The sequence below is a fragment of the Candidozyma pseudohaemuli genome (genome assembly GCF_003013735.1).
Source record: "Candidozyma pseudohaemuli strain B12108 chromosome Unknown scaffold00007, whole genome shotgun sequence".
Lineage (NCBI taxonomy): Eukaryota > Fungi > Ascomycota > Pichiomycetes > Serinales > Metschnikowiaceae > Candidozyma > Candidozyma pseudohaemuli.
In genome coordinates, this window is record NW_020194441.1 from 531,110 (window position 1) to 557,661 (window position 26,552).

The 26,552-nt window shown below is 47.4% G+C and overlaps 10 protein-coding genes across 10 annotated transcripts; 6 read left to right on the plus strand and 4 right to left on the minus strand.

The window, feature by feature from the left end:
- Window positions 1–246: 246 nt before the first annotated feature.
- Window positions 247–1,863, minus strand: C7M61_003202 (uncharacterized protein; the record flags this gene model as incomplete). The annotated part of the gene is made up of 1 exon (XM_024858551.1): window positions 247–1,863. One exon carries the CDS (start codon window positions 1,861–1,863, stop codon window positions 247–249), a length of 1,617 nt encoding a protein of 538 aa, XP_024713461.1.
- Window positions 1,864–1,954: 91 nt separating this feature from the next.
- ULP3 (SUMO protease) lies at window positions 1,955–4,795 on the minus strand (the record flags this gene model as incomplete). Its single annotated transcript, XM_024858552.1, has 1 exon — window positions 1,955–4,795. The coding sequence occupies one exon, from the start codon at window positions 4,793–4,795 to the stop codon at window positions 1,955–1,957; it is 2,841 nt and encodes a 946-aa protein (XP_024713462.1).
- A 1,313-nt stretch (window positions 4,796–6,108) lies between these two features.
- Window positions 6,109–6,786, plus strand: C7M61_003204 (uncharacterized protein; the record flags this gene model as incomplete). Its single annotated transcript, XM_024858553.1, has 1 exon — window positions 6,109–6,786. One exon carries the CDS (start codon window positions 6,109–6,111, stop codon window positions 6,784–6,786), a length of 678 nt encoding a protein of 225 aa, XP_024713463.1.
- Window positions 6,787–7,944: 1,158 nt separating this feature from the next.
- CDC21 (thymidylate synthase) lies at window positions 7,945–8,892 on the plus strand (the record flags this gene model as incomplete). Its single annotated transcript, XM_024858554.1, has 1 exon — window positions 7,945–8,892. The coding sequence occupies one exon, from the start codon at window positions 7,945–7,947 to the stop codon at window positions 8,890–8,892; it is 948 nt and encodes a 315-aa protein (XP_024713464.1).
- A 60-nt stretch (window positions 8,893–8,952) lies between these two features.
- Window positions 8,953–15,586, minus strand: C7M61_003206 (uncharacterized protein; the record flags this gene model as incomplete). The annotated part of the gene is made up of 5 exons (XM_024858555.1): window positions 8,953–8,960; window positions 9,008–9,749; window positions 10,285–13,612; window positions 14,580–15,527; window positions 15,573–15,586. The coding sequence occupies 5 exons, from the start codon at window positions 15,584–15,586 to the stop codon at window positions 8,953–8,955; spliced, it is 5,040 nt and encodes a 1,679-aa protein (XP_024713465.1).
- Window positions 15,587–17,873: 2,287 nt separating this feature from the next.
- On the plus strand, window positions 17,874–19,166 carry C7M61_003207 (uncharacterized protein; the record flags this gene model as incomplete). The annotated part of the gene is made up of 1 exon (XM_024858556.1): window positions 17,874–19,166. The coding sequence occupies one exon, from the start codon at window positions 17,874–17,876 to the stop codon at window positions 19,164–19,166; it is 1,293 nt and encodes a 430-aa protein (XP_024713466.1).
- A 59-nt stretch (window positions 19,167–19,225) lies between these two features.
- On the minus strand, window positions 19,226–20,899 carry CDC7 (serine/threonine protein kinase; the record flags this gene model as incomplete). Its single annotated transcript, XM_024858557.1, has 1 exon — window positions 19,226–20,899. The coding sequence occupies one exon, from the start codon at window positions 20,897–20,899 to the stop codon at window positions 19,226–19,228; it is 1,674 nt and encodes a 557-aa protein (XP_024713467.1).
- A 982-nt stretch (window positions 20,900–21,881) lies between these two features.
- C7M61_003209 (mitochondrial 37S ribosomal protein mS45) lies at window positions 21,882–22,943 on the plus strand (the record flags this gene model as incomplete). The annotated part of the gene is made up of 1 exon (XM_024858558.1): window positions 21,882–22,943. The coding sequence occupies one exon, from the start codon at window positions 21,882–21,884 to the stop codon at window positions 22,941–22,943; it is 1,062 nt and encodes a 353-aa protein (XP_024713468.1).
- A 678-nt stretch (window positions 22,944–23,621) lies between these two features.
- C7M61_003210 (S8 family peptidase) lies at window positions 23,622–24,929 on the plus strand (the record flags this gene model as incomplete). Its single annotated transcript, XM_024858559.1, has 1 exon — window positions 23,622–24,929. One exon carries the CDS (start codon window positions 23,622–23,624, stop codon window positions 24,927–24,929), a length of 1,308 nt encoding a protein of 435 aa, XP_024713469.1.
- Window positions 24,930–25,884: 955 nt separating this feature from the next.
- Window positions 25,885–26,523, plus strand: C7M61_003211 (uncharacterized protein; the record flags this gene model as incomplete). Its single annotated transcript, XM_024858560.1, has 1 exon — window positions 25,885–26,523. One exon carries the CDS (start codon window positions 25,885–25,887, stop codon window positions 26,521–26,523), a length of 639 nt encoding a protein of 212 aa, XP_024713470.1.
- Between the last annotated feature and the right edge of the window lie 29 nt (window positions 26,524–26,552).

The window sequence follows — 26,552 nt, forward strand, 5'->3', positions numbered from 1 at the left end:
TTGATCGAGGATTTCATTTTTTGTTTTTGAATTGTGATTGTTTTTGGATACGACTTCATGGACACGATTCTTTTGGATATTTTAAGGGATCACCTAACAATGTGGTGCACCGTTTCTTGGTGTCTCAGGTGAGACAGATAAGAGCATGAGCATGCATTGCTGGTGGTCAACTCTACTGAGGCAAAATACATGCCAACAACCTGGTATTTTTTGACTTCGGAAGTCCCGTTTATCTCTTGATCCCTATTAGTTTGCCTGCTTGGCCGGTTCAGGTGGGGTGGGTTCGGCCGCAATGGCAGCTGCCTCAGCTGCTTCAGCCACTTCGTGCTCCTTCTCAACAGACACCTTCTTGCTCGCCTCCTCAATCACCTTCTCTTCCTGCTTCTCCAACGGACCAACAGTGTTGCCAAGCTTGATCCTCTTGGCGGCTAACTGTCTCTCAAGAGTAGCAATCTGCTCCACCAACTCATGGTTCTGGCGAGAGATATCCTCGTTGGCCGTGATTGTGTTATGAAGATTCTCCTTCATTGTCAAGTGAGCATACTTTTCTTGCAACTCCCTCGTCCTCTGTTGTAGCTCCTCGCGTCTGTGCTTGGCCTCACGAAGCTGAGAAGTGTAGTCGGTCTCTTGACCAGAGATCTCGTCCTGGGTCTTCTTGAGGCTGTCGATCTTGGATCTCATTTCCTTGATCTTGAATTTGAGATCGTCATTTGCCTCTTTAAGATTCGAAAGCTCGTTGTAGTTGCCGCTCATGGCATTGGCGCTCATCAAATGGAACTCATTCTCGAACTTGATCAACAGTGGTTCCACCTGTAACGCATGTGCGACAGTCTCTTCGCTTAAGCCCTTGACGAGATCCTCGAAAAAGAAGTCACTTAGTTCGTCGCCAGAGAGTTTTTGTATAGTGGCCTCCTGTTCTTGGAAAAGGGCACCGATCAAACGGTGGTAGAAATCATAACCCTCGAATAACCAGAAGTCGAAGATCTTGGCGAGAAGTTCTTGGTCCTGTAAAACATCAAAGATGCTGTGAAGAAGGCTTTTATAGACCTCAGTCAAGTCAATGCCTTGGTGTGCGATGTGTTTGAAAGATTCTGGCACCAACTCCTCCAAGGTACGGCTCAACTTGTAGTAGAACTCATCTCTGTGAAGACGGCTGTTCAAAGAGTTGAATTTGAACAAAAGTGCCAAAATCTCCTGCTTGCTCAAACCTGGTATAGCAGCCACCACGGGGGCGATTCTGAGGATGAAGTTGGTGGGAACCAGCTCGTTGGACGCGTCAGGCACCACTTCTCTAGCACAGAAGGTGAAAACCAGCAAAAGCTCCTTCAAGTCTTCGCTCACATTCTCGCTGTCCAACAAAGCTTGGTCCTCGTTCAGAAGCGACAGCTTGGCACGCTTCGCAAGACTCGTGTAGCTTGTTTTATCAATGTGTGTTTTGACCTGCGCCGTCTTCAAGTACACCACACCACGAAGCTGCTTGGCAATACCGTCCAAAATTGCACTCTCCACGGTCTTCACTTTTCCGCTTCTAATGTAGTCGTTGTTGGTATCTTCCGTTATTCCGGGCCAGATAGAAGGATCTGAGGTGTCCACTCTGGACTTGAGCAGTACGGACACACTGGAAAATACATCAGTGTGCATGTTCATACCGGGTGACCCTAAAAGCTCAGTCTGTCTGATGAAAAGAATAGTAGCAGTTGGAGAGGTGGCATTGTAGATAGGATTCATTACCGGCTTGTCCTCAGGACCTGGAGGAGGCGGTGGAGTGGCGGGGGCAGGAGGCACTTCATTGAGCTCTTCCAGAGAGTTCAATTGGGCTGGAGCGTTCTTCACGTCCGTGGATTCTGCTGCGTTGTCTGCCATTGAAGTCACAGAAGAAAGTATATAGATCCTGGTAACGGTGAGTAGGTTACTTCACGGTACAGTATGTACAGGAAATCCACCCCATTTAACTCTAGACGCTCTTGTCTGCACGACGGCTCGAATCGGATCTTGCATCCAAACGTCTGCGTTTTGGTCCGAGGGCCTTTCTGGACGAGAAAAACAGTAAGAAGTCCTCGCCCAGTTTTCCCTTACCACTATTGGCCTGGCCATTCAATTCGTTCCGGGATTTCAATGCCTTTCTAGATGCAGGCGAGCTTTTCGGGGAGCTACTCTTGTAGGACGAGTCTGGGTTGGATACAATTCTCCATTTGTCGTCGAGAATCTCAAGATCACTCCCATCACTTCTCAGCAGCTTTTGCTTGATGTCTTCAAGTTCAGGTTCAGAATATGAGGGATTGTCACTGTTGATGCGTAGATCTCCCACACTGCGATTGAGCTCTCCGTTACTGTCATCAGCATCTTGAATAACGAAAGGCTCTTCCATTGGAGCAGCCGGCTCTTTGAAAGTCTCCTTCAATCCACTGATAAGGAGCTCCGATTGCATGTATTCTGAGCTCGGGTCAAAAAAGTTGAACTTGTTCACGAACTCCTGGATCGCGAGCTGCTTCTCTGGACCGTACTGACGATTGTGGTCACGGAAGAACAGGTTCAAAAAGTCCACTGTGTGAGGTTTGACCTTGAGGCGGAGCAAAAGGCGTCTGATTTGAGGATGCTCGATTTGCAAAAACAGGCCAGAAGTAGGCTCTTTCTTGGATGTGAAGACCAGATTTTGGTTGGCTCTGGGATCAAGTGTCCGTACTGGAGACCTCTGCTTCTTAGGAGCAGCATCGTCCAGTTCCCTTCTGCCGAAAGTAGCTCTGTTGATGGTGACTGGAGGACTCTCTTTTGTCTTTTCTTTCTTTTCAGAGGCCTGTTTCTTGGATGATGTGAGGAGGGTGTCAAAGATACTCGTTTGGCCTTTCTCGGGCTCCTTCTCCTTCTTCTTTTCGACATTTTCAGAATTGACAACCTTCGTTGGTTCTTGCTTTTGCGCATCTGAGATGGACTCCAGTGATGGCTCTGCGGTAGATTCAGCAGGCTCTGGAGCTGGTTCAGATGTGGCATCTGGCTTTGAAGAGAAGTAGGAAATGAGTTCAATTTCATCGTCCGACTCATCCTCCTCCTTGCATGATCCACTATTGCTCTCATCTGGCGGTTGTTTCAGATGAAGCTCCAAGAGTAAATCAATGAGCTTCTTGCGCATCAACAACCGTTCGCCAATGTTGAAGTATCCTCTTGAATTCTTTGGCATCTTTCTCCACATTCTCTCGCATACCACAGGTTCACTGAGCCACTTACCAACGTTGCAAATGACATGGATACCGCAGTCGTTAAAATTGCGCTGTTGAGGTACTCTAGCATTCGTGAATTTGATCATGTCAGCAGGAATGGGAACGCCATAGGTGTCTTGGGCGTATTGGTCGATGATTTTTCTGAGGGGCTCCTCGATATTAGGATGGCGATGGCGGAGGGAGTCAAAGACAAATACCTCTGAGACTGGGTCAGGCTTCTTGGGTGACTCGTCCGCAGATGGTCCTTTATTTGATCTGTCTTCTTCCTGTTCCTTCTTCTCTGCTATTTGACGACGCTTTGCAGCTCGTAATAGCTTAGGGAGATCCTTGATTATGCAACAGTACCAATGCAAATGCTCGTTTATGGGGATGATAACGGACTGGTATGACATGAGGTCAACCTTGCTTAGCCAACGCTGGATGTTGGCGTAGTAGTCTGGAGGGCCCTCCTGATCCTCAGGTTTGGACATGAGCTTTGTGAAGAAGAAGGAGTTGAAAGCGTAAACCTCATCTTCTCTCACCAGCTTGAGCTCGGAGACAGCCTTGTCTATCTCGTAGGCGATGAAAAAGTCTATAAGTGTGTCGTTAATCCAGTCATTATTGTATAGCGTTTTGAAGTCGTTGTAGGCGATGGCAAACTTCTTTCCATTTGCTAAAGCATGCTTGAGAGGTGGGTCGAACGGAGCTGGTACCTCTTGCTCCTTGGGTTCATCATCCTCTCCTTCTATTAGCATTTCTCCGTTGTCACCCATGGAGACGGCCTTGAACTCGGAATCTTGCAGGGCTGATCGCGTTGCTGATCTAGTGGCCCTGCCGTCGAGTCTCTTAGTAGGTGTCGGTAGGCTCGGTAGGCCGCTTTTAAGTACCAGATCCGGTGATGAGCGACCAGTAGGAGGTTGAGTTTCGCTTTCGGAACTCTCATTATGGTCAGACTCCACACGAACGAGCGTCTGTGGGTCTTTGTTGAGCAGCTCTCTCAGCTTCAAGATCTTGGAATAAATATGGTCAATGTTGTCTACTCTGGAGACAACACAATCAGGGCCCCAGCGGGCCTCGTTTTGCTGAAAGAATCGTAGAAGGTGCTCGTCGTCCCGTGGCTCGTACCTGACCATGATCTGGCCAAAGCGTTTGTGCAAAATGATCAAGAAGCAGTCCATCAGAGGGCTGAACAAGATCTTGTCGATGGTGTTTCTCGGAACGGCCATCTTGTCCACGAATGCGTTGTCGTAGCAGAAGAACAAATGGTCTTTGTTTCGAGAAATCCGAAACTCAAGCGCCCGGGTCGAGCTCTTAATGCTGGTGTCGTTGTACTGAACCGACTTGATGTTCCAGGTATGCAAAGGCTTGTCGTTGAGGCCGTTCTCAACAATCGAAAGGGGCAAGAAGAAACAGCTTTTCATTTCGTTCAGGCGGTGCTTGGTGTCCAAGGAATTCGGGCTGACCACACATATCGTGCCTCTGTTAATGGTTGTTTCGTCTGGGATGCCTATTTTCTTCACTTTCGGCAGAAGTAGGTTTTTCGGCTGCACGCCCAGCAGAACACGTTTTCGCAACAGCGAGAACTCCTTCCGTAGCAGCATTGTGGGTGCTGCGGCGTGGTATGGAGGAGGTTTTTGAAGAAAGCAGATGTGATCCAGGGAAAATAAGCAGTAGTGGGAGGCCCTGCAGGACCAGGCAACATCACCAAGCAGAAAACGGTGGAGGTGGATAAGGAGGCAGGCGTTTTTAGGGGAGGGTTTTTGGTAATCTTGAATAAAATATACGTTGGCTGAATTTTGTGTGTTTCGGTGTTTGGGGAGGTTTGTGGTTTGTGTTTCTGGAAGCATTGGTGCGAGGTCAGTCAATGTGTGATTTCATGCAAGGTGGGGGTCATGAAAAGATTGATAATGAACATATATAATGAGATTTGAAGGATCGGTGCAAAAGATTGAAATGGCTCTTTTGTTGTGTGTGTGGCCCTTTTGGGGATACAGATGTGGAGATGGTGGCTGCGAAAGGAGATAAGCTTTGCCTATACGCTTCGCATGTTATTGATCTCTTGATTGGGATGGTGTGTATTCTTTATTGATTGGGTTTCTTACTGACCAATCTGTGTTATTTAAGTGGAAAAATTGGTTTGGTAATTGGTTTGGTTGGATCAACGTCTACTATTAGGGCTTCATGTGCATGCAGAGTGACTATTGCAAGGCGAATTAGGGTACTGTTGGATGGCCGAAAGACCTCAAAACCAAAAGAATCTAGAGCTGTAAAGGAATGAATGTGTAGAAGAATGAATGTGAGCTTCAAATTGCCATCTGTGCTATATCTTGGTGTGACTAGTAAGTCAAGTCACAATGAATGATCCACGAACTACCAACAAAACAGTAAGTTTAAGTGCAATTCATTAGTCACATCTATTCATTGAGTGAAATACGGAACCACAAAGCTGCCCATAATCAAATCTAGAGTGATCCATCCATATACGTCAAATCCATTGTCTATTGTCTTTGGCTGCGAAATCTTGTAGAATCATTGGCCAACAATAGAACTCATTGCATGGGGCACCAAGATCAAGACTGAGACACTCTTGAAATTTTGCTGTAGCTAGCTATACCAGCTATACCAATGGAAGCATCAATTAAATAGAAGATGATCTTTTTCATTCTTCAATTCTTCAATACTTGGCTCTACTGTATGCTCACTACCATGTTAGTAACTGGAAGCAATTGTGACACCCACAAAACGCCACCATAAATCAAATTTCATCATAGTACTCTATTGCCTCAAAATAATCAATCAACCACCCAAAAAATCCAAATAATGGCCACTTATTCCCAAAATAGTGTCACTTTCAAATCCCACCACGTGACCTCACCTCGTACTCAATTCCACTCATTCATACTACCCCACCATCATGTCCATACTCAGAAGATTCACCAGACTCACTACTCCCGTGCTTGCCTTTGGCGCCGGGCTTGCATTGTTTCCTGCGGAGTGGCGAAAATCCAAATTCCAGCCCGCCAAGTTAACCCACTTCAATAAGGATGCCTTGGACAAGATCTCCAAATCAGACCTCTTCCAGCAGCTAAAAAGCGATCCAAACTACAAAATGTACTACAACAGTCAAAGCTTTCCTCAGCAGCATCACAAGAACTTCGTCAGCAGGGGCATGCTTTTCGGACCTGACCTTTTCGAGGTTGACCCCGTCGTGTTCTTGAACGAGTCATCAGGTGAACTCACTGCTTTCTACCATTTGGGTAAAGAACTCGTAAGTGGGGACGGCATGCTTCACAATGGCATCACGTCTACCATTTTAGACGAGGGGCTCTGCGCCTGTGGATTCTCGAAGCTTCCGTCAAAAAAAGGCGTCACCGCTAATCTTTCCATAGACTTCAAGAATCAGGCGCAGCCACAGAGCACTGTGGTGTTACGGGCACGCGTCGAGGAGGCTAAAGGCAGGAAGGTTGTGATCAAGGGCAACCTTCTGGTGTTCCCAACCAGGATTGGCGAAAAGCCGATGGAGATTGCCTCGGCTAAATGTGTTCTAGTAGAGCCCAGATGGTTCAAGTACTTTCGGTGGCTACAAATTTGAGGCGGTAGCAAGAGTCTCGGAAACATGTGCCTCGACAGGTGCATTTGCCACAATTGGGGTTCCTGAAATGGTTCCCAAACAAGGCATTTGCGATTCACATGTTCCAAATTAAGCACGGACCAGGGCCGATTGCTGACACGTATTGTTTACGAAAGGACTCTTTGGATGCGTGCAGGGTCTAAGCCGGGAAGATGTTGCTTCGTTGCCTTTCAACGGTGTTGATGTTGCTCTTGCTACCAGCACGACAATTGAGGGTTTCCAACTCCACCAGGTCAATTGAACCAGAGGTTCCCACAACTGCAAAGGGGTAAATCAATTGGTCCAGCAGCGCCCTGGTGACGCAAAAAATGACCTAGCAAGCGGCCCGCTATTGCTTGCTAAGTGCGTGGAAGTCACTCCTCATGTTGAATAGAGCACCCTGCACAAGCACAGGGGGCTAAAAGGTTGCTAAAGTTAAAATCGCAAGGTCCACCCAGGGAATATAAATACGGCTGTGATTTCGTCGATTCTTTTTCCTCATCAAATTCAATCAATTAATCATGTCTGACACTGGCCGCAAAGATATCTCCGACAAAATTTCCTCCGCTGTGAAGCCTGACTCTCAGAAGTCCACCACCGAGTTGGCTAAGGACAAGGTCACCGACACCGTTGACAACACCGTTGGCGACAACTCCAGATCCGGCGACAAGTCCTTCATCCAGCAGGCCTCTGACGCTGTCTTCGGCGAGAAGAAGGAGTAAATTCTGATTGACTCAGATTTCGCTATTTAGCAATACAATACTTCTATAAATTGAGATGTGTAGAAACCAGTAATTAACAGGTTTGGAAGGTCGTATGCATGCATGGCTGTACGACAATTGTCTGATGATATCGTATAATGTGATATAGTGGAATGAATCGAAAGATCAGGCACGACTAAGTGATTTGCAGCCATTCCTGTATATAATGACCTCTAAAAATGGGAAGATGCCGTTCATATCAAAGCTCAAGGCATTCTAGAAACGTCAATTGCAAAAATACCTGCTTTGGTAGTCAACCTTACATACAGCGTCACGAAGATAACTCAGGATAACTCGACTTATAGTCTGACGTCCTGCATATATGTAACATCAACACAATACGCGTCTGGATCTGAATATTCCTTCAAACCTAACCACCATGACTACTTCTACCAATCCGGCAGAACAAGCCTATCTCGACTTATGCAAGCGTATCATTGATGAAGGCGAGAAAAGACCAGACAGAACCGGTACCGGTACAAAATCACTCTTTGCTCCACCCCAGTTGAGATTCGATCTTTCAGACGACACTTTTCCACTTTTGACTACCAAGAGAGTCTTCTCCAAAGGTATCATCCATGAGTTACTCTGGTTTGTAGCCGGTTGCACTGACGCCAAGGTTCTTTCCGATAAGGGTGTCAAGATCTGGGAGGGAAATGGATCAAGGGAATTCTTGGATAAGTTGGGTCTTACTGATCGCCGTGAAGGTGACCTAGGTCCCGTCTATGGCTTCCAATGGCGTCATTTCGGTGCTGAGTACAAGACATGTGATGATGATTACTCAGGACAAGGCTTTGATCAGCTTCAAGACGTTATTCATAAGTTAAGAACGAATCCATACGACAGAAGAATCATCATGTCCGCCTGGAACCCACCTGATTTTGCAAAAATGGCCTTGCCTCCATGCCACGTCTTCTGTCAATTTTACGTCAACTTCCCCAGCAGCGAACCTGAGGCCAATTCGTCTAAACTGGCAAAGACCGCCAGACCCAAGCTTTCATGTCTCCTCTACCAGAGATCCTGTGACATGGGTCTTGGTGTACCTTTCAACATTGCTTCATACGCTTTGTTGACCAAAATGATTGCCCATGTTGTCGACATGGATTGCGGAGAATTCATCCACACCTTGGGTGACGCTCATGTGTACTTGGACCATGTCGAGGCCTTGCAAACCCAATTTGAGCGCGAGCCAAAACAGTTCCCCAAATTGCACATCAAGGAGTCCCGCAAGGCGGAGATCACCGAGATAGATCATTTCAAGTTCGAAGACTTTGAGATTGTGGGCTACGAGCCTCACGCCTCCATCAAGATGAAGATGAGTGTATAATATTTCACTTAGCTAACCACCCTCCTGCGCTTTGACCGCCTATTAGTCTGCGCTAAGAGATCATCCTGCTCGACAAAGTCAAAAACAGCATCATCATCGTCGGATTCCATGTTACCCTTGCTGGTGATGTTGGACAATGGGGCACGTCTGCGGCGTCTGGTCCTCCTGACGGGCTCTTTCTTAATTTCTTTGGGCTCCTTCGAAGGGGATTTGCTTCTGGTTCGGGAATGAGGAGCTCCCAAGTCTGGAACATTCTCAATGTTCTGGCGATCTGGCGAGCTTTGTTTGACAAGAGAGCTGTTCTTTGCAAGAGGCGAAGTCAAGTTGTCGTCCAACAATTCAAACAGGTAGTCTGCGTCCTTAGCAGCTTTTTCCTTCTGGTCGTCATAAATTGTGATTTTTGTCCCCAACTCCGGTGCGAGGCGCTTCCGTAGCAGGCTTTCCTTGATAGAAAGAGCAGTAGATTCCAGCTCTGAGCTCCATGGCCTGGTATTGGGGGCGCCCCAGGGAATGCCCAACGATTGTGATTGGACAGATGTTTGTGGTTGGGACGGAATGCTTGACAGCTTCTCTTTCTCAGGGAGATTTGCCTCCTTCCGGAGTTGTTTGATTGCTGATGCTGTCTCCTCACATTTCTTGAAGAACGCTTCCTCAAAGTCGTTTAGTCTCTTCAAGATGGATGCTTGATCGGGTCTGGCTGTAAACTCCTCACGCAAAGCATCCATTTCCTGAACTAGCAACTCATTCCGTTGCTCTGACTGCCGAATTGTGGCTTCCATTTGCTCGACTTTGGCTCTAAGTGCTTCCAATTCTTGCTGCTTTGGATCACCGCTATCTTCGTGCATCAGCTGCCGCCTCTCTTTTTGTCGAAAAAATTCGTTGCTTACGGACACTCTAGCCATTATATATAGTTTGTGGTATATTCTTTTTCGTGACACTCGCCAGATCTCGGAAGTGTAAACACTCGTAGTGCATATTGCATTCGAATGATTCCCTGCTTGCGCATTTCATGCAGTTTTATCACAACACTCCTACAACCACCTCCTTCGTGATGAAAAGCTCTGTTCAAGCAGCCATTGAGGAGAAGAGGGAAGAGCTCCTGCAACTTAAAGTGCTCAACAAGTACACGTATGATCTTGTTTTGCAGTTAGAAGAAATACAGGAGAAACTTCTGACGATGGGCGATGGTGTGGAGAGCGTCGCTCTTATTTTGTCGAACTGGCAGAACGTCATAAATTCCATCAGTCTAGCGTCCATGGGGGTCATGAAGTACTCTTCAAAGGATTATAAGGAGACACAACCCTTACCTGAAACATTGGTGAGAATCAAGCTCGACAAAGACAATGAAGAAACCGAAAATTAGCGCGTCACTTCTGATTTGATGCTGTCAACCCAAAGATTAAGGGACAAATCATTGACAAGCCTGACAAGTTCAGCTTGCAAAGGCTGCTCTGTTGGATGGTTGTCCCGAAGAAGGTTATCGAGAATGCTGTACAAATCGGTCTTGTCGTCCAAGTTTGACAAAGTATAGAACAAGACCAGCTCGTGAACGCGTGCTTTGTTGACATCATCAGTATTTTCACTAGTGGCCGTAATTCTGGCCCAGTCATCGGTCAGCGTCAAAAGGGTCAACCAAATTTTGGCGACCTGCTCACGGAACTCAGCATCGTTTCCGATGGATGAAGCGACTCTGAAAGCATCGACAAATACACGTTTCAATTGCCCTGTGGGGTTCACTCCTAGAAGTAACGCTATGAGCTGAGCCTTGGTGAGAACCTTCAGATCCGCAAATCTTTGGAAAAAGGGTTCCAATTTTGGAAGCACATTGTCACGGAGCTTGGGGTTGACAAAGTTTTGTGAAAAATAGTCAAGCGTTATCAACTCTTTTTTGTTTTGCACGAACAGTGAGATTGTCTCATGGAGATGATTCTGAACCCTCACAGCCACAAGATTGTTTTCAGCCTTGATGATGGATTCATCAAGATCCATTGCGTCAGGAGAAGCAGGCAGTTGGAGTTTGGCAGTGATTGCCGTGAGCTTCGCGAGAGAAAGACTCAACTCTCTATTCTCTTGATTATCAGTCTCCTCCCTTGCTGCAAGTGAGTTGAGAATCTTTGATGCGTTGCCGAACTCTTGCCTTTGCAAGCTGTGAATCCAGGCGACTTGTGCAAATCTTTTCGAGTTCGATCTCAAAAATTGATCAAGATATTCATCTGCATCTTTGAAATTTAGAAGAAGACGCTGAATCTGGTTTGTCTTGATGTAGTGCTCAAATAGCTTAGAAGCGAATTCATACCCGTGAGCATCAATGTACTGACGGAGCTTGTAGTCAACGATCTCACTTGATGTACTATCCCTTTCATTCTCCAAGATGTAAGCCAATGACGAGAAGTCATGAAATTTCTCTGCAATTGCCAGGGCCTCCTCGGTGAGGCCATGTTTCAACAATGCTGAGACCCACTTCTTTCTGTTTGTACGGAACCACTTCACATGAGACTCTAGTTCTGAATCATCCGAGTCTTGCATGCTTTGAATGGCCCTGGTAGTGATGTAGTAAAAGGATTCGGTGATGCTGACCAAGTCTAGTCTGTCTTGAGTACTGAATGACTCAAAAGTTTTATTGTAGGGGCCGAATGCTTTTTCAAAAGAGGAAGCGGCAGCTTCAATCAAGTCCGACCTCAAGATCCAAAGCTTGAAAGGATTGATTTCGGGTACATCAGAAATGTATCTCGCCTCATTTTTCAACACACCCTCATAGAGCACGCCCACAAGTATTTTGACAGCCAAACGATCGGAATGGTTGGAGCCTTGAAGAGACTTGAGAAGCTCGGCCACAAGAAAGTCGACTTTTTCGGCCTCGTAGGTGAAGAATGCCCGTGCAATATCGCTAGAGTCCGTCACGTATTGCTTGTCCTGGATAATAGAGATCGATTTGTCTCTCAAGAGAGCGGATTCTGCGGTTCCAGCGTCCATAAGACTCCACAAGTGTTGTGCAGCATCGAGCTTCTCCAAAGCCTGAACGATGCCTGGAACCACCACAAACCAGAAGTCTTCGAAGTTGTTCTGAACAAAACTCACAAGTTCCCTCAAGGCACTGGCTCGCGCCAAAAGCGAGTCCCTGGTCGATGAAAAGAATGGAGGGAGGGACGAGCTCAGCGAGTTCAAAACCTCGTTGACAATGGAAGTGGAGGCGTCTCTCACGGTGTCTAACAGATAAATAGGATCGACGTCAAAGTCCATGGCCTCAGACTGATGGTAGAAGATCGCTTGTTGCATGTGGGACTTGAGCAAGTACACGGGATCAGTTGGATCCTCAATGGACTCCTTGGATTGTTGATCCTCTGGAAACCTTTCAACTCTCAAAAGTCCAAAGTTGTTGGTCATTACAATGACGGCAGGGTTGGCGGATTTTTCTTCTTTGTTCTCGTATCCAAGACCGATAACCTCGACACCAGCCTTGAGCTTCACTACGTCCTCCCATTGTGGTCTGTAGTAGGAGAATGTTGGGTTGGCAGACTTGTTCTGCTGGAGGAACGACGTGTTCATGTCTGTCATGATGATAGAGTTACCCACAGACACAAAGGCGGTTGAACATGGGCTTGGAATGAAAAGTCTTGGTTTGGAGTCTGTAGGTGGTACCTGGGGCAACTGGTGAGAGCCATACAAAAGCACACCGCTCTGGTCGATTTTCAACGTGACCAAAAGGTAGTTCTTCTCGGCGTAGCCGTTGACGGAGTTCTCAACTCCCACTAACGCTGTGTACAAGTTGTCGGCGTCGGCCACGTTCAACTTGGAAAGGCCCAAGAACCTCGTATTGATAAGAGCACCTGGAATAACACCGTCGATGCTGTTTTCGAGGTAAGGAGCCAAGTTGTAGTGGAGCGTACGTCTATGGTCAATGTACTGCTGGCCGTTGGAAGAGTGTCTAAAGACGAACTTTCTGAAGGAGCCCTTGGCGTCCTGAACGATGATTTCCTGCTCCAGGCCATCGAAACCACCCAGTTTGATGCTAACAACCTCGTCACCGGGCTCTACAGAGCGAGAACCAAAGAACGAAAATAATCTGGACGCTTTCAGTGGGGCTATGAGCTCAAGCGAGGACAAGGACGGTCTTCCATGGAGGTCTCTGAGAGTGATCAAAACGACTCTTTTCCAGTTCGTGGCCACGACCACCCCAGCCGGTTCGATGTTTTCCGCGAGTGTGATGATCTCGCCGTTGTTCAAGTCCACCTTGGTCTCGATCTGGTCGCTGTTGATGATTCCCAAAGCTGGTGCATGCTGAACAGATTCATAAAAACGGACGGTTCCGGCGATCGTCTCGATAACGACAAGACCAGGATCCAAGCTCAGGGCGCCCAGTGGTCTCGTAAGCAATCCTAGCGTCAAAGCGTCGCTGTTTATAGGAAACTCAAACGTTATAGGCGTAGCATCCGTAGATCTGTAAGGCCAGGCGTTGATCGTCTGAGGACCAACCACAAGAGCAAATTTGGTGGCATTGTCCGTGTATCCGTTGAGCAAAACCTCGTCGTCTTCTCCGTTTTCCAAAAGAGCAGGCAACGCTGGAAGACGAGAAACACAGTACTTGTCGTTCTTTGTGAGTTCCCATCCCGAGTACGCCGTGGCATTGGCCAACGACGTCAGCAGCATATCGCCCGATATGTCCGCAAACAGGTGCCGGACGGACGTCGGCTCCGTGGCGAACTTTCTAGGTTTGAACATGCTCAAGAGGTGTTGTTGATGGTGGTGATGAGAAGTCGCACTGTGGGCAGTACTGGAGTATGTTGGAGGAATGGAGGGTGGGAAAAAGACAGAGAGTTTAGTAAGGAACGGGATCTATTTTGGGTTTATTCAAGGGTTTTTTGAATTGAAGGTAACTCAAATGCTATTGTGATTGGATTTATGTAGAGAAGTTTGGCTAGGTCTGTGGGGAACTGTGGGTGGTGGATCAATGTGAAAAATGGTGTTCAGAGTTGGTAGATACCACGGAGAGTGGTTCGCTTTCGCAATGGCAATAGGTCCTTTGAAGTGAAAATATATGAAATATTGTTGGTTTTCGTGCATTATTGTTAGTTTGTTTGCTCTGTGGTAACTAGTCAGTGGCACTATAATGGCTGCGAAAAACAGCCCTGTATTTTCCAGTGATGGAGCATGAGGTCAATCAGAATGTGCAGCCACTGGAGAAAAGTAGAGAAAAGCTTTATTTCCGCTTTCTTTCATTTTGCTTTCATTGACTTAACCTGCTTGAGACGCTTTATGTGTATCCTGATCAGTATACCTTGGGCAACACCTCTACCTGACCATGTATATATCTTCAGGTGAATAATCTAACGCCTAGCATCTTACAATGGTTAAGCAATACCCCTTCATTCTCTGGTAACCAATCCCAAAAACTTCTCAACGACCTCTGTTTTGCCTCTTCTGTGAGTTTCAATGAATTGTCTTTACTAAGTAACACTGTTCGTCCTCAATGAATCGACTTCTCCAAATAACACCATCGATATCACTAATAATCTCCCCAGTCTCTACTATACCCCCAGCTATTCTCTTAAAAACCCTCTTCACCTCACACCAATCTACACATCCATGTCAATGATTTTTCGATTAATGTACATATGCACCCTATGGTAAGCCAGGCATGCCATCACTGATAGCCAAAGCCTCTATACGGCTTCATGCTCTTCGTTTACTCAGCAACCTTCTGCTTCTTCTCAGGTGGCTCCTCGATGTAATCCTCCTCGTCAAACTCGGCCTCGTCAACCTGGTCGTACCTCAGCTTGAGACCCTTCATCTTTCTCGTCTGCAACTTGCTCAAGTCCTGGTTACCAACGTGGATCTTGGCCACCTTGTCACCCATAGAATCAGTCTCGACGTTCTTCTTGACCTTGGCCTGGAGCTGCTTAGGTTTGGTGAGAGCATCCTTCTCGACCTCAGGAGCTGGCGTGACTCTACGGCCGATCTTGAAGTCGAAACGAGGACCAATCTCGTCCACCTCGACACGTGGCAACTTCTGTCCACTTCTGTAGGACTTGAGCTTGTAAACACGGAAATGCACAAGAGGAAGCTCCAGGGAGTTGGGGTCCTCGATTTCAGCAACGGAAAGGGAAATGATGTACTGCAAACCGGCAACATCTTGAAGATCGGTGTCGTCGCCACGGTAGAAGTCCAAAAAGAGAGACTTCACCTGCTGGTACACTGGGTGGGTGTCGAAAGCTGGACCGTTGAATGTGAACATGGGCTTGAGGCCAATGTTGAAAGTGAGCTTCTTGAACTCGGTGATGAACTTGTGGTTCTTTTGGATGGAGAGCTCGATCATGTCGTAGACGGCGTGGTTGTAGAAACGGGAAAAGATAAGCGTGTTGGGTCTCTTCTTGTTGGAAGAGGAGAAGACCATCAAGGAGGTGTCGTTCTTTTCGGAGAAGAACTCTAGCGTAGAAGCGTCCTCAAATGGTCTGACCTCGTTCTTCTTGGAGAAGATCTTGGCGTCTGGCTTCTTCAAAGCCATCAAATCCACCATGGCATCGTGCAAAAACTTGTTACCGGTGGATCCTTGCACGAAAAGAGCGGTTTTCGTGTTTTCCACGAGCTTGGCCTCCTTCTGAGCCAAAGCCCTCTTGGACCTAGCGTTCTTGGGTTTTCTGAGGTTAGTATAGATTGAAAATTAGGCTAATGTGGGCACATACATTGTTCTGATCATGGTGGAGAGTTGGTGATGCTCATCGAGAAAATTGAAGTACTAGGGCGCACACGCAGGACAGGTGCTCCAGGGCGGAGAGGAACCCACCAGATTGTGGGATTTGGCAAAAAAAAAAAAGGAAAACGATACTAAATTTTAATTTGATGTTTACAATCAATTTGGTAGATTGTTTATTGGTAAGAAGGCACAATCTCGGGGCGACGGTGGAGGCCTCTCCGATTGGTTAGAAGAGCACTACAGACAATAAAGTATGAAAATGAAGTGGAATTTGATTCCAGGTGATAAGGCCCGTATCGTTGATATATGTTATGAGTTTCCTTTATTCATCTGGGAATCTGTTCGATAGATCTGGATGTGGTTCCCTGGATATCACAATGGCTGCGAAAAGTTGTGGTGCGTAAGACGAGGGAACCCCGTTCTAGATTGCCATCGAGATAGTCTAAGAAAGTTCTGCTGACTTCTATCGGCAAACCAATTCCTTTATGCCAATTATTTCTGGTCTCTTTTCGCATTCGTCACAGCTAATACTGTAATAGAACGCATTTACGAATGTGGAGAGCCACCTAATCTGGCCCCAGGGTTACCAGATCTCTAAAATAATATGAAACTTCAAAAAAAGATATTATCTTGCAGTTTGACTATATAGCCGCAGACTTACACTAACACCCCAATGGTGTGCAGCCTAACGTAGTCGAAAAACCAGAAGAAGGGGTGGCTCACTTTCGCTTATAAGAACACTGCAATATACTTTCCATGCCGCTTTCCAGCCCGTCTCTTCCAAAATCAGTGAAATCACAAGGGAACATTGCCCCACAGAGGAATCTCCACCAATCGCAAACGGATCTAACCCGTCACATTGCACACTAACCACTGAACAAAATTCCATTTTACCAACTCCTACTCAAAACGGACCCTCAATGTACCCCCTCCGGAAATTACCACTCGGACTGTCTCGCTTAGCTGCTATTGTTCCTCACAAGTGAGACATTGTTCATGTACTCCAGAAAGTCCGAGCCGGAGACGCCGTTCCAATATATTTCCAGCAAACAGCACAAATTGCATATTTTCGGCCATTTTTTTAAATCCCTCTCAAAAACCTATTCTTTCAACTTTTCGCTAAATCTTCCCTGCCGAAGGTTCGCTGGGACCCTGATGGGGCTGGTTTCTCGTGAGCCGCAGCACTCTTGGCATATAAATAGGGCGGTCTGTCTCGCAGAAACCCATACGATTTTTCATGAATTGATTGAGGATTTTATTGGGAGAGACAAAATCCACATAAAGAACGGCGATTTCGATGGGGAAATGCAAAAATAAGCTCGGTTGTGTGTGTGGTGCACCACTTAGCCTCAGGGTCCCACCTCTAGATCTGTGAGCAAAAAGCGCTATCTCGTACTAAAATAAATAGTCACATACTTCAACTGCCTCACCTTGGCGCAGAGGTACTCAATAATCTAAATAAGCTTTACGTATACCAAGGAACGGCTGAACGAGGGCACCAAACAAAACACTAAACGATTTTTTTGATTTTCTAAGCTTACTGGAAACGATTAAAAACTCCACTACCAACGACAATTCAACCCTTTACTAACCCTCCACCTGAAAATCACCAATACTACACCAGCACTACACCAGCGCCATATAGGTACCGGATATGCTCGACCTGTGAGCTGCAGATCACATACGAGTTCCTCGAGGCATCACCTACATGAAGCTCACAAAGTTGCATTTAAAGTGACATTTTGTTAAAGAAATAACACTTCTACAGAAATTCTGCAAAATTCTCCCCATAAGGCCCCGAAAACCCTAACCCTGGCGTAAGTCACACCTTCTGCCGCAGTCGTCAGAAGATCTCGCCGCACGAACCGTACCAACTCGTAAAAGCCCCAAACAAAAACAAAACAAAACAAGACAAAATGAGCCTTCCATCCCTCTTTCTTCATTTCAATTAAAATCCCCTTTCTATCAAAAAAATAGAAGTCACAGCCCCGCCCAGACCGCCGCTTCTCCACAGAACTGCACCAAGACAGCACTCATCGCAGCACCGGCAGGCTTTTTCTCTCGCGAGTTTGTTCTGCCTGGGCTTGTCTGCAGGAGATTGCGTAAGACGACTTTCTATCAAAAAAAAAACCATCACCACACCAGCCCCACCGTGCCAAAGCTCCTTGCACTGTCACTAGTCGCCTTCCCTGTGCCAGTAGGACAAGTATCGCTGTACTGCATACGCGTCTGCTAGTGCCTTTTGCGCTGCTGCAATCCCGCACGCTCAAAACCAACCCCCCTTTCCCTCATGAGCACTACCCCAAAAGACAGGGAGAGAAACAGCCCCATGAGCTCCTCCGAGGGTCTCAGTGGTTCGCTGAGTCCCAGGTTAGTGAGACCGGCTGCGCCTCCGGTTAAGAAACAGCGCTCCTCCTCGATGAATTCCGTCGGCTCAAATCACTCCTCCCACCAAAGAAGCATGTCTATCATCAGTCTCGAACTGCCACGGAACCTGATCATTTCGGTGGATGACAACTTTTTGAAACCGTCTCGCAATGACAGCACGGCTAGTTTGAGCTCCATGGGCGTGGCGCTGCCCAATGAACCGGCAAAGGATAACTACATCATAACCCATAGGCACAAGCTCCGCCACAAGAACAACACCAGCGCCATCATGCTGGACGAGGACTCGGAGCTGGAGATCCAGATCGGCAAGGCCCGCTGGCGCCGCAATTCCAGCGAGAAGCGCGTCTCGTCGTTGCTGAGTGTCAAGAAGGACTACAAGTTCAAGTTCGACAAGAAGAAATCCAAGAGCCACCTGGCCACTTCCAACCCGCAACCCAGCGTGTCGTTCACACATCCGCCGGCGGCACCGGTCCTCGAAGACCCCGTCTCGCTGCCTCTTTCCGTCCACGAAGCATCATTCCCATCACTCACAAATGTTCTCCACCATCAGCATCATCAAAACCAGCACCTGCATTCCTCCCAGCATCAAAACACTAACCAGTCACCTCCACCGCCACCACCGCCTCACCTGCCGAGCACCCTATGGGCTCAGAGCTCTCAGAAGTCACAGTCTCCTGGAAGCATAAGCCCAGACGACACGGAAAGTCTGGGCCAATTGCGTACTCCAAGCAAGAAGGTCCGCAGCTCCTCAATTACTCAGTCAATGTTCTTGAAGAGGCGCATGCTTCTCCTGAAAGACCTCCAATTGGAGTTGCTCGAGCTGAATTCTTCTCCAAACTCATCTCCAAACATCATGAGCTCCGACACGAAGTTTCCCACCCCTGCACTGCCCCAGCCCCACAGACCCGGCCTGAGTATCATCGACGACAACGTCTCTCCATCACAAACCTTCAATCCACTTCGAGCTCTTCGTTCACCATCGCCACCTCCTCAATGCTTCTTTTCTGAAGAAACCAGCACGAGGCAGCAGAATAAGCTCATAACTGAGCTCAATCGAAAGTGGAACAAAGCTGTGTTTGACTCGTCAGAGAAACGTCCTGAAATCAAGGATCCTTTGATGGCAGCACCAGCACCATCAAGAAAAAGGGATCGTTCCGAGCTGGTGTCCAGTTCGGACAGCCACGCTATCTACTAATTTATTGCTTGCATCTTCCTAATGCCTTGTATTAATATACGGACCCACCTTGGGCACATCTAAAGTACCACCTCGTCATCTTTGTGCACCTTCAATTCGCTGAAGAACGGCAATTTGAGTAATTGCGAAGCACTGAGTCGCTTCTGGGGATCCATGCTGAAGCACCCGTAGAGCAACAGTAGAAGGTGCTTGAGGTCAGTGTAGCCCTCAAGCTTCTGCTTGTACTCTTCGTATTGAGCGTCAGTGGCGTCAGTTTCAAGGGTTGGCTTCAATAAAACATGATTCTTGGGATCGAGATATGCTAATGTGTCGTGAATGACACTGTCTGGCGGAAGACTTTCGTTTTCGTTTTCGTGGTGAAGGATCGACGACAAGAACTTGATGAGGTTGCCATTGAAGCTGGAAGAAACAGCCGACTGCAAGTTGACCTCCAAGCCACAGCCGTGCAATTCGACTGCCTTTGAAAGCTTCTCTTGGCCAAATATCAAGAGAATCTCAATCAACGCATCGATGTCGTCAGGAGAATTGAAAAGGGGGAACTTGCGGGCCAATAATGATAGGCCAATCACGCCAGCGGACCAGATGTCGATCTTTGTCGTCTGGTTGGTGCACTTGAGAAGAACTTCAGGTGCTCTGAAGCCTCTAGTACCCGCTCTATTTGCCCGTCGAGGAGGACGCTGGTCCAACTTCGGGTATGCTGCTTTGATGTTTAGACGCTTGGAATGCGTGCGTGCAATAGATTTGTCTTTGGAAAGACAAGGACATGTGTTGGAGGATCGAGTGTTGCTCAGCGAGTACGACAGGGGCATCTTCTCTGCCAAACCGAAATCAACCAAGACTCCTTTCCCTTTGAACGGGTCGTACAAGAAGTTGGTAGGCTTCAAGTCACGATGCATGATGCCCTTGCTGTGAACAAATTCGAGGCCTTGGAAGAGCTCCCACATATACTTCTTGATTCCCTTGATGGGGATATCTCTATAGAAGTCTCTGAAGTCAGCGTGCTGGTAGTACGGAAGAATGGCCAAGACCTGGTCGTGAAGACGTAGAATGTCAAGCAATGGGGCAACGTGTGAGTTTCCACTGAGCATATAAAGAAGATTGAGCTCGTTGTAGATTCTGTTTGGAGAGGATGTGACGTAGATCTGCTTCAAGGCAACCAAAGGGTTTTTCTGCTTCTTGCTGCCCTTTTTGGACAGCACTTTCTGAAGTGGCGGCAGTTTCCACATCTGCGAGCCAAGCAAGACAGCCCCGTTCATGGCCTCTGCTTTGTAGACTGTGGAGAAGGTACCTTCACCGATTTTGTCAATGAGTCTGTACTTCTCTGCCAAAACAGGAAACGACTCCTCTAGCTTATGCATCTCCTCGAGCACCTCCAAAGTCACGTTCTCGTCGTCCTCCTCGTACCTTGACTCCTTGGTGTCTTTGGCCTCCTTGCCTTCCCTGTTTTCCTTGTTTTCCCTATTTTCCTTTTTAGCCTTGCCTTCCCGCTTTTCCTTCGGCTCCTTAGACTCCCGAGCCTCCTTTGGTTTCATCAATTTCAAGTTCTCGTCGCGTATAAACGTGGCCTCCTTGCGTTCCACCCTGGGTTTCTTCTTCGATGCTCTATCATCAAAGGGATCCAGGCTCTGGCGTTTTCCGTGGATTTCTGCCAAATTGGACGTGTTTTCACTCACTTCCTTGAGCGGCGACACGCGCTCGCGAAGTTTCTTAAACGTGGTCACGAGGCCGTCCATGGAAGAGTTGTGGTCTGAGAAGAAGTTGCTTGAGAGGTGTTTTGGTGGATCGTGTAGGATGTAAACAGCGCGTGATCCACGGCACGTGTGACCGATCTGGCGTTTCCCAGGGGGGTTCTATAGATAAAGAAAAGCTTTTTCAAAAAATTGACTCTGAATTTTTATTTTGAAGAAATCTTGGTTTTTATGTTGTCCTTTTGAGCGTTTTGTGGTGGACGTTTAGGTATGTTAGACGGTGCGATTGGCTGCGAAATCGATGCACCATACAATGGGGATCGAGAGACAATAACGGTGTTGACTGTTTCTCGAGAATGCAGAGATTTTCAAGCTGGCGGTAAACGGGGGTATTTGAAGTTGAAGTGGGTTGATGGTGTTCAGCGAATTGGGGAGTGCAAATGAGGTTCAGGTTTTGTGATTGGTGGGTGGTATTAAATAGGTGCCTGAAGTCAATTTGAGCTAGATGTTACCATTGACACTCGACAGCACAAGCGATGATTTCTAGGAAAAACGATGATTTCTAGGAATCTAAGTGTTGAGAGTTTCGATCTATCTACATAGGGCTTTCATTCATTTGATGCAACTTCCCAGAACCCATCACTATTATCCTCAATGAAGGAACTGTTCTCAAAAGGGCGAAAACACCCCTACCTAACCATAAACAAATGCTCTTTTCCTTTCCTGATATTCACAAGATCTACCCTTTCCCTCACATAGTGGAAATTCTCGAAAGACATCCGACTTTTCAACGGCTGCGAAACCCATTTTCAAGCCACATCTTACAAACCACACAGAGCTAATTTCGACAAACTAATGTTACATTCGTCAACCTTAACCTCCTTCACCACAATCAACAAATTACTTTTTCCAAAAATTACCCTCTTAGGGCTTTTCACTCGGGGACCACTGGCCCAATAAGCGACGACATTGTCGCGGTGTCGCGGGCTCTCAAGTAAAAAAAAATCTCCATCACCAAAGAACAACCATGTTTTCTGCACCAAACCTCCGTGTGGTTCGGGTCCAGGCGGCTCGTTCCTTTAAAAAGAGAGCAGATTACCTCACGGTTCCCGTGGACATTCCCAAAAAACACCCAAAGTCCCACGATGGTCCTTTGAAGCGTCAGCTCAAGGGTTTCCTCGGACCCAGAAACATCAGAGGTGAATACCACACCAACAAATACTGTTACCCGCCACAGAATCACCAGCCACTGTATATCGACGAGAGAAACTCTCCTCGAGTGACGCCGGGCGATGTGCTGCAAGAAAGACCTCCATCCAGAGACCTTTCCAGTCAGCCTTTCCCAGCTAACAAATACACGCAAACGGCACAGGTGATTCTGGACGACTTGAAACAAACGATATTTTCGGAGGTGGAGGAGAAGGGACGCAACGTCCAGGAGATCGCCCACAAATACGGCATTCGTCTTCCTCGTGTGGAGGCATTGGTGAAACTACAGCGCATTGAGAGACAGTGGAAAGCAGAGGTATGTACATTTGGACTCCAAATGATGAGATTAGCTTTTAAAAAATTTTCGATTAGTCTTGAAGACCCATCCGTGGTTAGAAATTTGCTCCTGAAGGAACTTTTCAAAAGAATCCATACTAACAATAATCAGAACAAAATCAACAAGGACCTTGAGAAATACGCCAAGGTGATGCACAAGATGTTCCCCTTGTTTTACCCACCCAAACACAAGGACAACTTGACGGAAATCCCCACTCCCGCCAAGACCTTGCACCAGCGTTTTGTCACCATCTCTGAATCTGAGCCCTTTGGCCCTGTAGACGCTGCTAAGATCTTTGGTCTTGAGCCTGCCCAAGAGACGCTTAGCGCCTTGTCGGAGTTTGAGAACGTGAGCGATTCTCCCAAAGTCAGACACAACGAGGTTGTGGTTGGAGTGCAGAAGGATGGCGACGACACCCAGTTCCGTTTCACCAAAGCCACTTCTGGCAATGTCGGTTTCCGTTACGGTGCATCCCGCAGAGACAAGAAGAGAGATCGTGCCGTGGGCTTTGACAAGCTTGGCCGCATGGTGTACACCGTATAGACTTGTAAATATTACGCATTGATGAGGAGGCTGTAGAGCCGGAGAAGATAGGACTTAACTGAAGAAGCAGCAACCACAAAGAAAGCACAAAAGGAGCCTTTATTTGCGCTTGTTGGCCCTTGCCCCTCACCCGAAAACAAAAATCCTGAAAACGCCGATCCGGGTTTATGGACTTGTTTGTTCCATTCGTTGCACATAATTCTTGACTAAAGCCCAGTATCCAGTATGCGAGCCTCACCAAGCTCACAACGGTTGCAAAAAAAAATCAATCCACCCACTGTCGATCCAAAAGAGGCTTATCTCGGCTTCTTTGGATCAAGCGACCGATTTGGCCTTTATCCCCACGTTCCCGAAGGTCTCGCCAAAAAAATCCCATGTCCCCTGAACCCTGAGTCCACTCCCGCCGGTACATCAATGAAGAAGGCCAGAGTACATCAATGAAGTTGCAAAGCTGACAATCGGTCATTGGTTGCTGGGGCCCGTGGCACCGGTGGGATGCCACAATGAGATAATGAATTTTGGAAAACAATGACAATGGTGCTGCCTACACAATCAGAGGTTTGTCTGCAGCGTCCAGAGTGCCCTATGAGAGGTGAAAAGTTGGAAAAGGACAGTCTGTGAAATTCGGCCGGCTGGTATAAAGCACTGGCTGGGCTCCGGGAAAGGGGGCCCAACACCATGAAGTTCAATTTTTCTGTTTTAGCTTTCGCCACCTTTGCTGCTGCTGCTGTGATTCCGTTGCACGACTCTCAAGAGCTTGTCCAGCGTGACGATAAAGACTCGCCTGTGGAGGATTTCATCCAGAGCCTTGCGCCGTTGCTCAAGACCACCAATGCCTTGAAAAACAGGTATATTGTTGTCTACAAGGACGACGCTCTGGAGGACTCCAAAACCAGCTTTGGCGACTGGATCACTCTGACGCTTCTTGCCAAGAGAGACGGTTCCGTTGACAAACTCCACTCTTTCGGACTTAGCAGCCTCAGCGGTTACGTTGGTGTTTTCGACGACGACGTTTTGGATTCCATCCGGAACAGCGCTGCTGTGAAGTATGTGGAAGAGGACGCCGAGGTTTCTGTGGAAGCCATCACCACCCAGAGAAACGCCGAGTACGGGCTCGTGAGGGTCAGTCACCGTCACAACGCCAACAACGGAAACTACCTTCACAACGACGAAGGCGGCAAAGGTGTCACTGCGTATGTGGTGGATTCGGGAATCATGTACAACGATGATGAGTTCGAGGGCAGAGCTTCTTTGGGCAAGCTGGTGGCCCAGCCGGACGAAAAATACGACACTTTGGGCCACGGCACCCATGTTGCCGGCACCATTGGGTCCAAGACGTATGGTGTGGCGAAAAAGGTGGATCTTGTTTCTGTGAGTGTGTTCAACACCAACGGCAGAGCCAGTATCTCCGATATCTTGACTGCGTTTGACTGGGTCGTCAAGGACCACAACAAACGGAAGAGCAAGAACGGCTTCAGGGGCTCCACGCTCAACATGTCCATTGGCGGTGTTTTGTCTCAGGCTTGGACTGACGGTATCAATGCTGTGGTGAACGCTGGAATCCATGCTGTTGTGGCTGCTGGAAACGAACAACGTGATGCTTGCGATTTCAGTCCTGGTGCTTCGAACGCCATTACTGTGGGTGGTACCGACGAAAACGATAACAGGTATGGAGGCTCCAACTACGGAAAGTGTGTGGACATCAACGCTCCTGCTGTAAATGTTGGATCTGTCGGATGGAAGCAAACGCCTGACTACAAAACAGGAACATCAATGGCTTCTCCTCACGTTTGCGGTGTGGTTTCCTACCTCTTGTCGTTGTTCCCTGGTCAAGGTTCAGAGTTTGCCTCGAACATCAAGCCTACAGACTTTAAGAAGTTGGTGGTGGACTTTGGCACCAAGGACAAGATTTCGAATCTCAAGAGCAACACCCCGAACGTGATTGCCTACCAGGGTGGTACCAACCCGCTTGCCTTTTGGGTTTGATGGTGAGTCGATGGATGTGCTATGATAACGATTATGCCTTGTGTTTTCTGGCCGTTGTGGCCGCTATGTTGTATATGTTCGCTGGACCGTACGGTCTGTATTATTATGAGCCGCTGTGCTTTAAAATGTATGTTTGTTTTGTTTGTTGTTGGTAGGTGTTGGTTTTGGTATAGTGGTGTAGGGATATTTTCTGAAGTCTCGTTTGCAGCCATTTCTTGGTTGATGAAAGGGGGACAAGAGGCGGCGTATAGGTAGTTGAAATAACGAGGTTCTTTTGATGAACACTTCATATTTCTTTGATTTGCTTTCTTTGGTCGAAGGACCTGTCCTACAACTTTTTGTGCTATTCGGTGTTCTCGACAGACGGTACGGTCACTGCATCTTTGTCAAGCAGTAGAACTCACAGCTCTCGATCGAAAGTCTAAACTTTCAGAATTGAAGGGCTTTTCAACATTTCAACATTTTAGATTTTCAAAGTTTTCGACAAACTCATTTTTTACATTCACCTGGTAGTGAAACATTCTCAGTCTCTGCAACTCTTCATCAGATGGCTGCGAAAAGTGCAAATTTCACCAATTCAACCTGTTTCAGTATTTTCAACAAAATCACCCCTGAAGAATTAAGCGACTCATCAATATCAAAAAAACTACACTCAAGAAGCCTCACAAAAAAACTAACGGTAAATTGACCTATTGAAAACCATACACTCATTGGCACTGCCCATCCACCACCACTGCCCTAGACCCCACCCCAGTTTCCACAAACCAAAATGTATAAATTCACGCCCTTCCCCAATCACCAAAAAACTCGTGAAAACTCCATTTTTTATTACCGCTTTTTTCTCCTTCCCTAGTCCGAATTCGCCGTACCTGGGTTCCTACCTACACCGTGCCCGCACCCATACACCTGTCTTCTCACCATTTCTGACACGTCCGAAAACATAAACCTCATCCTCATGTTGGCTCGTGTCGTTGCCCTCGTGGCATTCATTCAGTTGATCGCTGCCTCAGCGTTGACTTTCAACCTTCCTGCCAAGGAGAAGGCGTGTTTCTACATTTTCACCCTGCAGCCACGTACCCAGGTCAGCTACTACTTTGCAGTCCAGCTGGGCGGTGATTTCGATGTGGACTACATGATCAAGAGCCCCACCGGCAGAGTTGTCTACCAGGACACCAAGCAGAGACAGGGCAACTTTGTGTTTGACGCCGAGACCGTTGGTGAATACGAGTTTTGCTTCCTGAACGAGATGTCCACTTTTGCTGAAAAAGTGGTGGACTTTGAGATCAAGCACGACAGCGCCAACCAGAACCAGTACAAGGCGCTGATGCCAGAGCCAAGCAATCAAAAGCCCCAGAGGCACGTGGAGGGCATGAAGAAGACCGCCGACGAGATCGACAGACAGTTGGACGAGCTCAAGTACGCCTTGCAGTACTACAAGGCGAGAAACAACAGAAACCAGGCCACCGTGCGCTCCACGGAATCCAGAATCTACTACTTCTCCATCTTGGAGGTGCTCCTCATGGTCGGAATGGCCGTCTTGCAGATCTCCATCGTCCAGTACTTCTTCAAGGGCTCCAGAAAGCAGCTCGTGTAGATAGCAGCACATAATACATATCATCTTCG